Consider the following 16,135-nt stretch of genomic DNA (forward strand, 5'->3'; position numbering starts at 1 on the left):
TTTTCGTTCATTAATATCTCACAACTTCGAAGACCAATTGAGTTCAAATGTTCAGTTTTTTTTTAGTATGCATACATGTATGTTGAAATACACCAAGTGAGAAGACTGGCCTTTGACAATTACCAATAGTGTCCAGTGTCTTTAATCACAATTAAGCAAACTATCGGATTACAAGACCATCTCAAATTCATAAAAGCACTTTACGTGTAATGAGTTATTACTATGCCTTCCTGCAAGAAAAGTCATCGCACTGTTGTCCAAGTTTGAGTTCCTGTTGTCCGAGTTAGATTCCCCCAAAGTCCCGATAAAGAAAGTTACTATAATCATAACACAGGATCCTCCCAATGGTCGCACGGAACACTTCTACAATTTTGGCCATTTCTAGCTACTTCTGTCCACCTTCTCAAATTCATAAAAGCTCTTTATAGAATGAGCTTCCAACAAGAAAAGTCACTGCACTGTTCTCCAAGTTTGTCCCCTGACATTGTCAGAGTACGTGGACCACTTGCATAACGCAAATCGCTACAGGGATACTTAAGGTCACATCATGCGGATTCTGCGCTTACGGCAAGCGTATTTCACGGGTTAGCAGGGAATTTTGGCCCGTGTACGTGCATTCTCCACATTACTAGGCATTCTACGCCTACACAGCTAGCCTAGAAATTCGGCAAGCAGAGAATGGTGATCGAAAGCGCAGTATTCGGCGATAAGCAGAGCCACGAAATTGGGTCCGTCACAGACTTGAACAAAACTATAAATCCCTGACATGCATGGCTGAAACAAACTGAGTAGAAAATACAATGACAGAAATTATTCCATTTGTTTTATAAAATGACAATTGACATGGGCACCAACTAAGGTAGCTCAAGTTGCACGTTTTCAACCGGTTTTTTTTCTTCCCCTGGTCGCAAGCCGAGTCACCGAAGTCCCAGGGATAAGCCTGACTACAAGTCACTAAGACCATGTTAAATTCACAAGCAAAAAGAATGAGAGATCAGATCAGCCTTGAGTATGAGACTAAGCCTCAAGTCTACTGGGACTGCCCAGAGTAAAGAACAACCTTGCTGCAGTGGCGTCACAAACGATTTTAGGCTTCTTTAAAAAAGAAAAATCTGGGCCAAAGCACAAAGAGATAGAAATCATGTAAGGTGTTGTTGTGAACAGTTTGTCCTTGTCGGGCGTAGAAGTGTTTGGCTTCTAATAAAATTTAATAACGTTTTGCGATTTTGTAGTCTGCAATATGGGCAGATGGTGCACCTAACTTTTGTTTTTTGACGTCACTTTCCATGGATGCTTATAAAGCCATTGGATACTTTTGGTAAACAGTATTGTCCAAGGCCCACACTCCGTGTATCACAACATCTATGTAAAATAACAAACCTGTGAAAATTTAGGCTTATCGGTCATCAGAGTCGGGAGAAAATAACAGGAAAACCCACTCTTGTTTCCACACGCTTCTTCGTGTCATGACATGTTTCAAAATAAATTTGTAATTCTCGCTATCTAGAATTGATATTGTTTTAATGTTTTCTCAAAAAGTAAATCATTTCATGGAATAATATTTCAAGAGAAGTCTTTCACCATTTCCTTCTGTAAACTCTGTAAATTATTTGTAAATCTGTGAACTTTTTTTTTCTTTTTTTTTCCTGTACCGAAAGTGTATAATGGCTTCAATATAGTGCAGCCAATTAATTTGTTAGAATTTACTCAATACTCAGTACCTGTAGTTAGTCTGACCGAGTTCTCCATTTAAGTTAAGAAAACTAAGAAACAAATTTGACAAATCCAACAGGGTCTAATTTCAGAGCTGTTTTCAAATTTCTTTGCTAAGCAAAATATTTAGCAAGGCACTGGCCACATCAATACAAACTAACAATGGTGCATGTATTTCGCCAGTAACCTGTATCTCTCTATAAGCAAGATTTTTCTGTGCTAACACATATCTGTGCTTAGCAGCTTCATGAAATTTGGTTTAAAGGGTTTGGGTACTTTATGTACAGCATAAAACATGAAGTCCACATATTTACATTAAACACAAATTGAAGATAATGATGGTAGATCATCTTCCCTTAAAATATTACTTGATGGTGTGCTGTATTTTTTTAGAAATCAGTAAAACACTGTCACACACAAAAAAAAAAAAACAAAAAAAAAACATCTCAAACGAAAATTATTGTGGTGTGTACAACGTATTTACGCGACTCTATTACATACATTTTCATTCACGAGTAGGGATTCATGTCATGGCCAAAAACTTGATCTACAAAAGATATCAAAACCCTTTACTTAAAAAAAACCTAAAAAAACCAAGACATTTTTTCTCTCCTTCCAAGATTGAAAATTGAAGGGATAGACGTCATATAATTTCCTTGAACTCAAGAACGTTAAATGGAAATAAGGAAAACGGAAACGTTGAAGTACAAAGGAAAAGCAGGTATAATGAGAGCACAGGGGAATATGGGGCTCGAGGGAAAGCAAGACGGGTAATGGCTTTAGTAGCAAAGTGTTGTACGTCATAGCGTGGGGCTGAAGGTTCTACCAAGCTCTTAGGTCTTAATTATCGTCTCTAATGGATATTCTAATGGGACAATTTGGAAACTGAGAAAATGGGAAAATGTTGATTATTATTTTTATTTTTTAGGAGAGGGTAAAATGAGACTTTCGAGATTTGATTGGAGAAATGTTGGAGGATCTGATTATTTTTATTCTTTCAAATTGAGTTGATGTAAACTTGGGGGTGTGGGCCGTGGGAGGAAGGGGGTGGAGATACATAGTGTTTCAAATAAGCCTACAGACCACTTGTGACCTTTTGTACAAAACAATTGTATTGACAGACATTGTGTCGAATACAAAGTTCGACCATTGTAGCAACCTTTGAAGGATTTCTTCAAGATTTACCAGATGTTAGTGATATTGTCCTCTCAGCATTATACTACACTGGAAAACTCTTCTTCTCCATATGTTGAAATAAAATTACTGTCTCTTTTCTTGGGACAATTAGAAGCAAGGCAACCGTGGGGTAGCAAAAGCTTTAATTAGAAAAACAGTCGGAAATAACTCAAATATCTGTTTACACCGATGCTATGACAAAAATTGGCACGACTTCGGAAGCACTTAGAATTCATTGCTTTATCACATGTGGGTGTAGGTTTGAATGAAATCATATTCTTTAACCTTGTGGCATGTCCTGGCTGAGCGGTAAAGATCGCCAGAATCATGCTCTGGTGTTTCTGATCAGCAGAGTGTTGTTTTCAAATCCCGATTATTGCTTTTGTATCCTTGAGCACGATACTATTATGAATGCACGTTTCATACTCAATGAATAATTCATATTAAAAAAAAAACGATCCAGTTGTAAAAGGCTCTAGTGACTTTGCCACTTGACTCGCGTACGTGGTCTTCACTTCCCGTCGCTTGGGATCGCAGCTCTACAAAGCCAATTCCGATCCACAAAAGCCTTGACAAAAAGGTAGCTTTTACAGAGTTTTTAAGGCTATTACAAACAGTCTCACTATTTTTCTGAGGCCCAAAAAGTGGAAATCAGACTAAAGTAGGAATTCTATCTTGTCTGATAATATTTCAAGGCTGTTGACCAATCAGGATCGTGGATTTACAGACGCAGGCAGATAAATCAAATTGATCTTCTTTATCCCTGTAGGAGATAAGCCACTTATTTGTTTGAGGCACTGAAAGAAGTTGTTTTTCTAACTGGCTTTAGAGGGGAAGTATACGGAAACCTTTAGCAATCACTCTTAGAATTAATTGCAATAACAACTTTTGGTTAGAAGCCTACAGAAGCTTTCTATATTATAAAGCATTTTTAGTAACATTTCACCTCGAATTAATGTTTTTATGTATAAAGAAATCATTTTTTATGCCCAAAATTTGAATCTGAGAGGTGCCACTATCAGTAAGACTTCTCAGATTGTGTCTTCTTATAAGGGATAATTCTTCCTGAATGGACATAATTGCTCAGGATTTTCAGTGACATCTCAAAAACTTGACAACCTTTAAAAACCTTTGCAAAAAAACTATAAAATACTCAAATGTTTCAAGAACCAAAGGTATGCTTTCTCTTTAAAGTAAGACACAGGAGAGGTTTGAATGTAGACTTGTGGACAAGTCGTTAATGGGCCCACGGGGTGAGATAGTCGAGTTGTGGCGGTGCTCGCTAAAGATCACTGCTCTCGCATAATCTGCTGATTGCCCGACCGCTACTCCCAAATCAAGGGAGCAATCACGAGAGCAATCACGAAAGCAATCACGAGAGCAATCACAAGAGCAATCACGGGGCCTGCAGTCTCGGAGAGTCGGAGCGCTATCACCGCGACAAACATTTAACGACTTGTCCACAAGTCTAGTATGAATGAGAAAGTACTTCTTAAAAAAAACATCCTTACCTCGTAAAACTCTCTATTAGCGACAGACTTGAAGGCACTAATCCACTCCTCCATATCCTTCCGCGTATCAGTGCAGAGGATCAGCGTTCGGAATGGAGTAATCACCTGAGAATAAAGAAAGCAAACGTCAAACACGGTCAGCGTATCAGACTTAGAGAGAGAGGGAAAAGTACACCGATGTTTACGCTGGGGCTGTATTTTGTTCATCGAGCTATTCTGGGAAGCAGGATGAAAGGAGGAGAGATTCTGAATGATTTGGAATGGGGCATGTGGTCTTCTCGCAGTTTTGTTTTTGATTTGGAATAGGACATGTGATCTTCTCACAATTTTGTTTTTGATTTGGAATCGTGCATGTGATCTTCTCGCAATGTTGTTTTTGATTTGGAATCGTGCATGTGATCTTCCTGAAATTTTTGTTTTGTGTAGATCAAAATTGCCACTGTCGGAATGCTTTTCAATGGGGAATTCTTGTTTCTTCTTAATCAATTCAAAAAAGGGAATCCTTTCAAAAATAAATTGTTTGAGAATGACAATTTTGATGTACAGAGAAAATAAAAATAAAAATTGCGACCAGGACGGAGTTTCTGTTTTCCGTCCCGATATTTGTTCTGCCTTTTTCCTTTCCAGTCTGACGCACACCAACCTGAAGCGAGAAGGAATTTTGAAGTTATGTGTAGCGCACGATAGCCATCATTTTAACCACAGCGTGGGTTTGAGTACCGATCATAGCACTTGTGTTCTTGAGCAATATAAATTGCGAGCAACAGTGATTCATTTTGGGTGCGTTCGTTTAGCTTCCCTGGGTAGTACCGCGAAGTAGACCCAGGGAAGCTAAACGAACGCACTCATAACTTATAAGGCACCCTTGGTTTCATTATCACAAGTATAGTAAAAAACAAATTAAAAAGTTTCACTAAAAAAAAAATTCACTTTGTATTCTTGACCGAGGGGTTGCCAGAATTGTGAAAAAAAATGTTGATACCTGCATTGGTTTCACAGTTGAGGAAAACACAAATGAACAATCTCTGCTTGACCACAATTGAAGGGAAAAGCTTCAATTTATATTGTTTCTTGAGGGGTTGCCATATTTGTTGCGAAAAACTGTACTCAAGGAGCTGGACACCTTTGGTACATTGTCAAAGACCAGTATTCTCACTACATGTAGGTGTATCCCAAAATAACAAATCTGTGAATTTATTTTACTCAATTGGTCTTTGAAGAGAATAATGAAAGAAAAAAAACACCCTTGTTGCACATATTATTTGTGTGCTTTCAGATGCCTAAAAATGCAGTTTCTCTCAATTTTTTAAGGTCAGATGGTGTAAAAAAGCACCAGCGTTCTCCCTTAACAGTGGTCTACTGACCAAAATGCCAGTTCCTGTTATGTCCGAGTGGTCTTAATGGCTAGTTCATTGCTTATCAAAAAAAAATAATAATAATGGCCCAATGTAGCATAGCTAAGCACAGAAAACTCTTGGGTTTCCAGCCAAAATATAATACCATAACTATTGCTACAACTGGTACCCCACACATTTCTTGCTTAGTAAAGAAATTTGTTAAGCAGAATTTTCTGCTTTACAGGTTTAAGACATTGGGCAAAATTTTATAAAGCGAATCAGCAGAAAATACTGCTTCAAGCAAATTTCTTTGCCGCTCAAAATAAATTAGTGGGACACCAGTTGCAGCAATGCAAACTGCAAGGAAAATGGGTCGTGGTCAGCACTGAGCCGATAAATCATGAATAAAGATTCCCTTGACTTACCCTGAAACTATTATTGACGTTTTTGGTGCTGCTCTCAGCCACGCTGATCTCTCGTAGGTCAACTTCCTCGAAGATGTGAGACTGAGGGAAGAAAAAAAATACGTAAGAGCCACATTTGCTCTACATTTCATAAGATCGTTGGTTCGAATCCTATCTGAGACGCCCATGTTTCCAGGGGTCGATTTCACAAAGAGTTAGGACCAGTCCTAACTTAAGACTAGTCCTAGGAGATATACAAATTGCATGGATAGTCCTAAGTTAGGACGAATAACTGGTCCTAACTCGAGATAAGACTAGTCCTAACTCTTTGTGAAATCGATCCCAGGCCTAATACTTCACCATGTTCACAGAGTCCCTGGTTATTGCCTGGGTACCCCTTGAAACGTACCTAAAAGACTTTATGTGCATGTCATTTCAGTGGGGCACCCTCGCTTAGAGGTCAAAAGGCAGTTGTTCATAAGCCTGGGCGACTAGTGAAATTAACTAATTGACTAGTGGGGCCTTAAATAGTCGCGACAACGCTGCTAGTTGCAACTATTTTTGTAGTACTTGTGACGGCACGATTAATTTGAGTAGTTGAAGTACATAGTAGAAGCGACTCGACCTATAAGCAATCAATAATCGCGACTTTGACACTAGTCGCACTAGTTGCCTAGGCTTAGTTGTTCACTGGCCAATCCTGTGTGAAGAGCATATAAATCTGTGCATTTCTATTGTTTCATCATAATTTTACCTCAAAGAGGGCAGCTGGATGACTTCATTACATTATAAGGTCTATAGAAGTATACAATTTCCTCATAAAAGTGTCCTTTACAAAGGAGAAAACACCTTGCCCTTTAAAAAACGAAACATTAGGCGTGTTTTGAAATCCCTTTTTGAAGGACTTGTCATAGTGTTTTACAACCCTATATTTGTAGATGGTTGAAATGACCAAAATATGCTCAGTAAAAGCAGAGGGAAGGAACCATCTGGGGCAAATTTTATAGAGCTGATTAGGCCATGTCCAAAGTGGCAGCTGCGTCTGTTGCTAAGAAGGGGATGCTTCAAGAATTCAAATGCGGTAAAGAGGTTTTTTAAACTAGTTGTTTAAACACGCTGAGGTTTGGTGCTTGGTAATTTTATCTTGACGTACTACTTGCAACTGGTTTCCTGTACGTGGTTTGTATTTATTTGTTTTTAGTTTTGTGACTGTCATGACTAGGTTACAGTGTTCAATTCTTATTCCTTGAAAGTGTAATTGACATTTAGCTGCTCTTTTTACAGATAGGCTCATTAGGTCTGATTGGAATCAATAGAAATGGTGCAAACCTCCTAGCCCTGCCGTCGATTTCACAAAACTCTTCTTAACTTAAGACTAATCTTAGGACTTAGGACGAGTCCCAACCCTGCACTGTAGCATGCAGACCTTAAGATTAATCCTAACGTGAGATAAGACGAGTCCAGGCACTCACAGCAATTGCCGCAGTGCCCTGTGCTCTTGCTGTGGTGTCTTCTGCCAGGTTTGAGCACAAATTTCATTTTCCCAATAAAAAAGCCCCTTACCAGGAGAAAATTGCTGTGCCCCTTTAAGCATGTCAAGCGAGGCTTGAAACAGTTAAACGGAAGTCACAGATTCTGTTTAACCATTTAGATTTTTGGTAATTTTACCTAGACGTCTTGCAACTGGCTTCCTGTATGTGGTTTGTGTATTTGTTTGTGGTTTTGCCACTGTGACTGTAAAGACTGGGTTAAAGTGTTCTATTTGTATTCCTTGAAAGTGTATTTGTCATCTGCTCCTTTTACAGATGGGCTTATTAGTTCCGATCGGAATCGATAGATTTTTGTGGTTGATTAAAGAATTGACTACAGTGGGATTCAAACCAACGACCTCCGGATTAATGTACCAGTGCTCTACCAACTGAGCTTTCTAGCCCCATGTAGGCGGTGTCGCTATTTTGTCAATATATTTTGTCAATATCTCTGTTCAGGAGTGATAGAAACGATTAAAAGGCATGGCTCAACATAACCCCCTCCCTGGCCCTGGCACCCACAGCAATTTCCCCCTGTGTTGTTGCTGTGGTGCTCTTTGCAAGAAACTTGTCAAGCGGTATTTCCTGCTTAAAGCCATTGTACACTTTCGGTAAACAGTATTGTCCAAGGCTCACACTTCGTGTATCACAACTTCTATATAAAATAACAAACCTGTGAAAATTTAGGCTCAATCGGTCATTAGGAGTCGGGAGAAAATAATGGGAAAACCCACCCTTGTTTCCGCTTGTTTCGCCGTGTCATGACATGTGTTTAAAATAAATCCGTAATTCTCGTTATCGAGTGTTGATTTTGTTTTAATGTTTTCTCAAAAAGTAAAGCATTTCATGGAATAATATTTTAAGAGAAGTCTTTCACCATTACCTTCTGTAAACCCTGTAAGTTATTTGTAAATCTGTGAACTTTTAATTTTTTTTCTGTACCGAAAGTGTCCAATGGCTTTAACGTCTTCATGAAATTGGGCTCCGAAGACTAGTATGCCTTTTCCCCTTCTTGATAGTACATGTAGCAGCGCTATGAACATATTTCAGTTGATGCATTCATAGCTGGGGTTATTTTTTTAGGGTTGGCAGAGGGGTGGGGGATTTTTTTTGCAGTAAAACTTCCTTACTGTGCTTTCTTTGGCGTAATAAAGATTCCTCCCTTTCAGCTTGAAGTACCGCCTCCTCCATCTCTGTGAAATGAGAGGGGAAAAAAAAAATTTATTTGACTTTATTTCATTTTATTTCAGCACATCCAATGGCGCAAGTGCCAATGACAGGATGGATAAAAACATTAAATTACATAAAATTGCACAATAAAATTATTTAAACAGACAAGACAAGACCGTGATTAAAATGGCAAAAAGACCGTATCAATATAGTTAAAACACAAGACATATAGTATTTATTACAGATATTTTAGAACAAATATTGAGAAAACGATGTGGGTTTAGGGACAATCTATGATCTAAGACACACTGGGCAGGTTGTGTTTGAAGTTATCAACGAGGAATGGAGAGTGTTCCTACATGTAGCCTCTTCTGATTCCCCAAAAAATATTTACATTTCTGCTTCAAAAACAAAGGACAAGCTGAAAGCTCACTGATTATAAAGTTCATACCAATAGCAACTTATCCACAGAAATATTGTTGTCTTAAATACTACCATGACTACCATAGTCAACAAATGTTCAACAATTTCATAAATTACATCATATAGCAATTATGAGTCAATAAATCCAATTGGGGTTAGTTTGACGAAGTTCCTTGCTCTATGATTTGACTACCCCTAAAAGCATTTGTGTATGCTTGGCTTGACTGCTGCAAAAAGTTCATGAATGAAAATGATCAACAGTGCCCTCTATTGTCCATAGAAAAAGAGGTTGATGTTCTCCGGCAAAAAGGAAAATTAATGAAGAGCCTACAGGGAGCCCTCCATTGGTCAAAGACAGGATCACGGTTACACCTACACAGTGTCCTCTATAGGTTGTAGATTGAAATCTTTATGCCTCATAGCATTTCCATGCCAACATACTAAATAATACAAGTTACAATAAATTGATAACAGAAATAAATAATTTGAGGTTGTAACATACTTTAAAGGGAGGCATATCGTTTGGTAATCATTGTTAAAGTTAATGGCAATACAAACTATTGGTTAGATGCCTACATGTACAGCAGCTTTCAGTAGTATAAAGCATTCTGAGAAAAAAAAATACTTTGAAGTAATGTGGTTTTGTGAAAACATATCCAGTGTTTATGCCAACAAATTTGAATCTGAGAAACTTTACAGGTTATAGTAAACTTGTCAAGAAATACACCGTCAAACAAAACCATGACAATTACATTAGTAATAATGATTTTCTTAGCGATTTGTGAAACATAACTCATTGTTACTCTGGGAAATTTAAAGTTCAACTTGCAAGACAACGTTTTAAAGTTTATTAATTTTGGTTTTTACCCATACACCGATGTGTGTTAGCACTGTAAACTCAGTACTTTCCCCGGGTCCTGTGAAAAAATATCACAGGCATGTTACTCGGGTGGGATTCGAACCCACGACCCTTGCAATTCTAGAGCAGTGTCTTACCAACTAGTCTACCGAAATTGCCCGATAGCTAGAGGCAGTTTGAATCCTATGTTTTGGCAGCGGGTACTGCAACGAAGTGATGCTAAATTGCATCTATTATATTTTTAAGTTTGCTCATAATTCAGTTAGAGTTTTCACAAAAATGGGAGTACATTGCAATAGCTCCTAATATCTGCATCTTGCAATCAGGAAGATTTTGTACAACAAACAGGGAGACGTTTCAGAATTACAATCAACATAATAGCGAAAAGGTTTCCATTATCAGGAAGATTTTTAAATTGGTTTATTTCAGGGAACTTTCTGCAGTATCAGAAAGAGTTGGCAGCTACACATTGCAGAGTTTTCTTTAAAGGCAGTGGACACTATCAGTAATTACTCAAAATAATTGTTAGCACAAAACTTTTCTTGGTGATGAGTAATGGGGAGAGGTTGATGGTATAAAACATTGTGCGAAACGGCTCCCTCTGAAGTGCCACAGTTTTCGAGAAAGAAGTAATTTTCCACGAATTTGATTTCGAGACCTCAGATTTAGAACTTGAGGTCTTGAAATCAACCATCTAAACGCACACAACTTCATGTGACAAGGGTGTTTTTTTCTTTCATTATTATTTTGCAAGTTCCATGACCGATTGAGCTCAAATTTTCACAGGTTTGTTATTTTATGCATATGTTGAGATATACCAACTGTTAAGGCTAGTCTTTGACAATTACCAATAGTGTCCACTGCCTTTAAGACACTGGATTGGTAATTGTCAAAGATCAGTCTTCTCACTTGGTGTATCTCAACATACACATCAAATAACAAACCTGTGAATATTTGACCTCAATCGGTCTTTGAGGTTGCAAGATAATAATAAAAGAAAAAACACCCTTGTCACACGAAGTTGTGTGCTTTCAAAAGCTTGATTTCGGGACCTCGAATTCTAAATCTCAGGTCTAGAAATCAAATTCGTGGAAAATTACTTGTTCAGATGAGCAAACCCTGGTACCATTGTGCCATACACATCCATTCAGAGTTTGTTAAGGGCGTCACCATCTCTTATTATGTATCTACGCAAGAGCTTTCCTATAGTCATGTGACATACATGTAGCAACCGTCTCTATAGTCTGAGGAATTCAATTGAAGTGTAACTTTTGATCAGGGTATGTCATTGTACCAGACATGAGACATTATTCAAATCTAACACTTAAATTGCATGTTGTATCTTCCAGTGAGTTTTCAAAATGTATAAAAGAAAACTTTGATATCAGGGTTTCTTTTTTTCCTCTGCCAATGTACAGACCCTTCATCATCAGCTGGATCCCGTAAATCGGGGCCTGGATTTGTCTATTTGTACAGTTCATCTGGAATACCTATGCAAAAACTTGTTTTCAAAGCGAATGACATGTGCAGAACACATCTTCCATATCTCTTAAGTTATGAAGTAAAGCTTGCCACAAAATACTTTGCTCGGAAAGAAAAAAAAAATGGTTACAGGATTATGGATTATTGGCCGCAGACGGATTTGCAGTCAAGTCGGTGTGTTTGCGTCTTATGCTTTTAAAGGCAAGATCGGTAATCAACAAAACCCCAAAATTAGTTTCAATCTGTAAGACCCATGATTGTTTTTATCAGTTCTAATGAGCCACATTTTGTGATTTAAGATTTGAATAATGTCTGGTACCAAGACTTGCTTTAGTCACAACTTACCGCTTAATTTTAATTCCTCAGACTATAGAAACAGCTGCTATGTATCATGGTTTGGGGCAAGCTTTTGCATAGTTACGTAGCAGACGACGAACACCCTTTAACAATATTAAGTTTGGTACAAACTGCCTCTAGCTACCACCAGGCAATCTCGGTAGTCTAGTTGGTAAGACACTGCTCTAGAAATGCAAGGGTCATGGGGTTCGAATCCCAACCGAGTAATATGCCTGTGATATTTTTTCACAGGACTCGGGGAAAGTACTGAGTATACAGTGCTAACACACATCGGTGTATGGGTAAAAACCAAACTTAATGTTCTTTATCCCCGATGCAAATTTAACATCCATTATACCCATACACAATTCTGAATGAGTGTAGACAGTACATGTATGTTCATTGGCATCCTTGTAAACAAAGAATTCAAATGACATGTTTTTTTAATCATGACAGTATTGAATCTAAATTTGAAGCAGGGTTTGTCCTACAGAAACCAACAAAGCGCAAACTGCATATCTATACACAAAAGTGTCAAATTTACATAATCCCTCAAGAATTTGCTGTCTTCATCAGATGTCATATTAGATTATAACTATTATATGTATGTCAATTTACCATGTACATCATCTAAATAATAAAATTAAGACATCTGTACATGTAGATACAATTTGCAACATAATCCTGGTTGCTACACCATAATAAAAAAATAATTGATGTGCAGGTACGTGTCTTGTGTGCGTTGGGCAATGCAAGGTTTTAATGGCATTGAATATCAATATTAATTGGGATTTGATTACATGTAAGAAGATCCAAAACAGGGTCAGAATTTGTAGAACATAAAAATGTGTTAGCTTCAAAGCTTATTATTAATAAAGGAATCAGAGTGTGGTGAAGAGGTTTTCGACTAGTGGTTTAATCCCAACGAGGCCTGGTTCTTGATAATTTTACCGAGACGAAGTCGAGGTAAATTATCAAGAACCAGGCCTCGGCGGGTTTAACCCACTAGTTGAAAACCGATTCAGCACACTTTGATTCCCATTCATAAGTACCTTTTCGGTCAAGAAACATCAACACTTATGGTCAAAAAGTAAAATAAATGCAAAAATTATAATTTTTCAATGATTTCTTTCAACACAACACCCTTCCAGCTATGAAATGGTAAGGCCCAGTCAAGGCCCTCGGGTAAACAACTCCTTATAAGGGAATGCTGTGTGCGTCGCGCGTATCGCGTGATGTGGCACAACTGTCTCGGCCGTTGCTCTCGACCAATAGGAATGAAGAAACTGTCTTATAATAATATAAGCACAGGTGCAAGCTCACGTGTCACGCCCATATTTGAACACTTTTTACTGTTCATAAACAAAGGTATACACACCCACGTGACGCGCTCTCCACCAATAGGAATAGCGAAACTGTCTGAGGTATTAATGAATAATAATTTATAATGCAATAGTCTGTCATTTATTACATTTAGCAACATTTACTTCAAAGTGACAGGTTTCTCAAAATGCTGTATTCAATGTACATGTACAGTACATGTTATATTGAAAGCTGCTTTTTAGGCTCCTAACCCAAATTTTTGGTTGCCATTAATTTTATGAGTGATAACCAAACGTATGTCTTCCCATAAACAATTCTTGAACAACATACACATACTTTACAGGGTTTTCACTCAGAAAAATTTCCTTTCTTTCCTATTCATCCTCATCTTATTACCTCATCTGATTACCAAACGTATACCTTCCCTTTAAATTAATGTCATAATTTGATTGACAGTCGAAAAACAGACTCACGGCAAGTCAAGGTCAGTTTATTCTTCGAAGCACACACGCCCGCAAAATATGACCAAACTTGCATTCAGTCGTGGTCATGCATGGATGTATTTAATCAATATACACTGATAATGCTATGCAAGTTCACTCAATAGGCGCTCTTACAAAATGGGAATTACGAATATTTTTTTTATTTAAAATATATTTTGGTAAAAGATGCGCTTTATTTGTAGGTAGTTTATACTTCATGTGGAACCGTAGGATAAAAATGAATATACCACTTTTAATCACAAACACAAATTTAAATGACAAATTCAAAATAATGATCAAACATACATATACCTATTTCAACATTAATCAACTTATTGCATTACAGATGGCTTTCATTTCATTTAATTATCTTGAGTAATTACCATCAGTGTCCACTGCCTTCAAGTCTATTACACAACATCATCTTTAGTCTATATAAAATAAATAATAATAAAATAAAATAATGACAATTTATATAGCGTCCATTCATGAAACATGCTCCTGGGCGCTTAGCAATGAAAAAAATAAATTAAATCCATGTATAAAAATATGACATCCTTGTTTTGTTTTTTGTTTTGTTTTTGCAGTCCAAATATAATTTCAATACATTCTGACGCACACAAAGCGAGCATGGAGTTGAGGCTCCCACACAAACCCCTTGAGCGCTTCGTCCGTTTTGCATTATAATAAAATCAAGATATGAATGTATATCATATAAATGTGTAACATGATCCGGGACGAGCGGAGAAGGAAATCTTCCCGCACTGTGTGTCCAGTCAGTGACCCCTTTCTTTCCAAGAAGATATGCTTGAACCCCCAAGAGGGACAAGCCTCGGCATGGATGGCAAGCGAGCACCAACACGGTGGGGGTCACCGTTCGGTCATTCAACGATCTAACATGATTACCCCCCATGGATGGCATTGCTAGGGACAGCTATAACGGCCAACAACATTGATAACTAAGAGAGCGAGAAGGGGGTTGGGGGACTTGTTCTGTGTTCACATCAACATTTTGGGCCTGTTGCTTTGTTGAAAGGCTGCGTTAGTAATTACAAGGCAATGTTAAGCGCTATTTACAAGACAGCAGTTTAACCGGGGTCCCCTGCTTAATTTTAGCATGGTTGTAAAATGTAGCACTGTTTGACAAGATTTTTGCAAGAGAACTTGGACAGTGTAGATTTGATTTTGTCCTTTCACACGAGAAACATTTTGTAAAACATTTTACAACCATGATACAATTTAGCAAGGGACCCTTGCTAAATTTCTATTGTGTGAAAGGGGGTTTAGATAGGAAACAGTTGCAGCAGGCAATATTTGTGTTTGTCACATCGTGCCGAGAGGACTGCACACACAGCTGCATCTGTACCTGTAGGTTGTGCACTATAAAACGAAGGGCCTGAAGGGAAGAGCGGGTGGGGGGTTCGGAAGACCTCTTTTCTCATGTGAACACTCTCTTTTACAGAGTACCGGAAATTGCAGGATACAGTTTGTGTAGGCGTCTATTCCTAGGTAGGTTGGGATGTACTTTTGGCTTGATTAAGTTATGAAAGGAAATCTTGGGGGGGGGGGAATAAGGGAAAAGCAAATTGGCCAGATAGAGTCTGTTGGGCCCGCTGTCAGGCGTTATATGTCGACTGGCTTTGCTGGTAGACTTCGGGATAACCCTACGGCTACGCAGTGCACGACCAACAAACTGGTAAATTGGACATCATTGTGAATGTGTCAGCTGCTATTTGTTATGCTATGTGTACATGCAGCCAGACACACACTCAAAGTGCGGATTTGCTTGCCATTCCACCTTCCAGGTTGAAAGCTTACGGGGATAGAAGTTTCTCTGTTGCAGCCCCCCGCCTGTGGCACGGCTTGCCTCTAACCCTTAGATCACAACCTGACATTTCTTCATTCAAATCCAACTTTTTCCAAAGTTTAAAAAAAAATTCATTAATCGTTGCAAGTCTTTTGGGGAAAAAAGTTTAAAAGCTATTTTCAAACTGTATTTGAAACAAATCTTGAGGGAGAAAACAACGGAGGAAAATAAAGATTTTAACTATATTTTATTGGATGACGTCATTGCGACTACAGGCCTGATACTTCACGGAGGCAATGAAGGCAACTGCCTCATTGCCCTCTGGTCATTGCCTTGGTGCCATTATAATGCTCCAGTACAAATTTACAATTTCTTCACAGGGTGCCCTTTACCAAGGAGAAAATGCCTTGGTGCCCTTGCCCTTTCAAAACCTAAGCATCACAGGCCTCATGACTGTGATTATTCCATTGACCGTAGGTAACCCGGTATCTATAAAGGTCTACGTTTATTGTGCTCCTTACGTGCCATCTTAAACATCACCATCGTCTGTTTTGATCTTCATCTACTGTTGGTTTTCTTTTAA

At 38.2% G+C, this 16,135-nt stretch overlaps 1 protein-coding gene across 3 annotated transcripts in view; it reads right to left on the reverse strand.

Moving 5' to 3' along the window:
• The window catches only part of LOC139944895 (diacylglycerol kinase delta-like), a 160,897-nt gene that overhangs the window by 55,062 nt on the left and 89,700 nt on the right, over positions 1 to 16,135 (reverse strand). For all 3 annotated transcript variants that reach the window (XM_071942056.1, XM_071942057.1, XM_071942055.1), the window contains exons 3-5: positions 8,801 to 8,863; positions 6,163 to 6,243; positions 4,401 to 4,505 (exon numbers count right to left, since the gene is read on the reverse strand). In XM_071942056.1, the coding sequence (XP_071798157.1) occupies positions 4,401 to 4,505; positions 6,163 to 6,243; positions 8,801 to 8,863 (249 nt within the window). The remainder of the gene's footprint in view (positions 1 to 4,400; positions 4,506 to 6,162; positions 6,244 to 8,800; positions 8,864 to 16,135) is intronic.

This window comes from Asterias amurensis, chromosome 12 (genome assembly GCF_032118995.1).
Source record: "Asterias amurensis chromosome 12, ASM3211899v1".
NCBI classification, from domain to species: domain Eukaryota; kingdom Metazoa; phylum Echinodermata; class Asteroidea; order Forcipulatida; family Asteriidae; genus Asterias; species Asterias amurensis.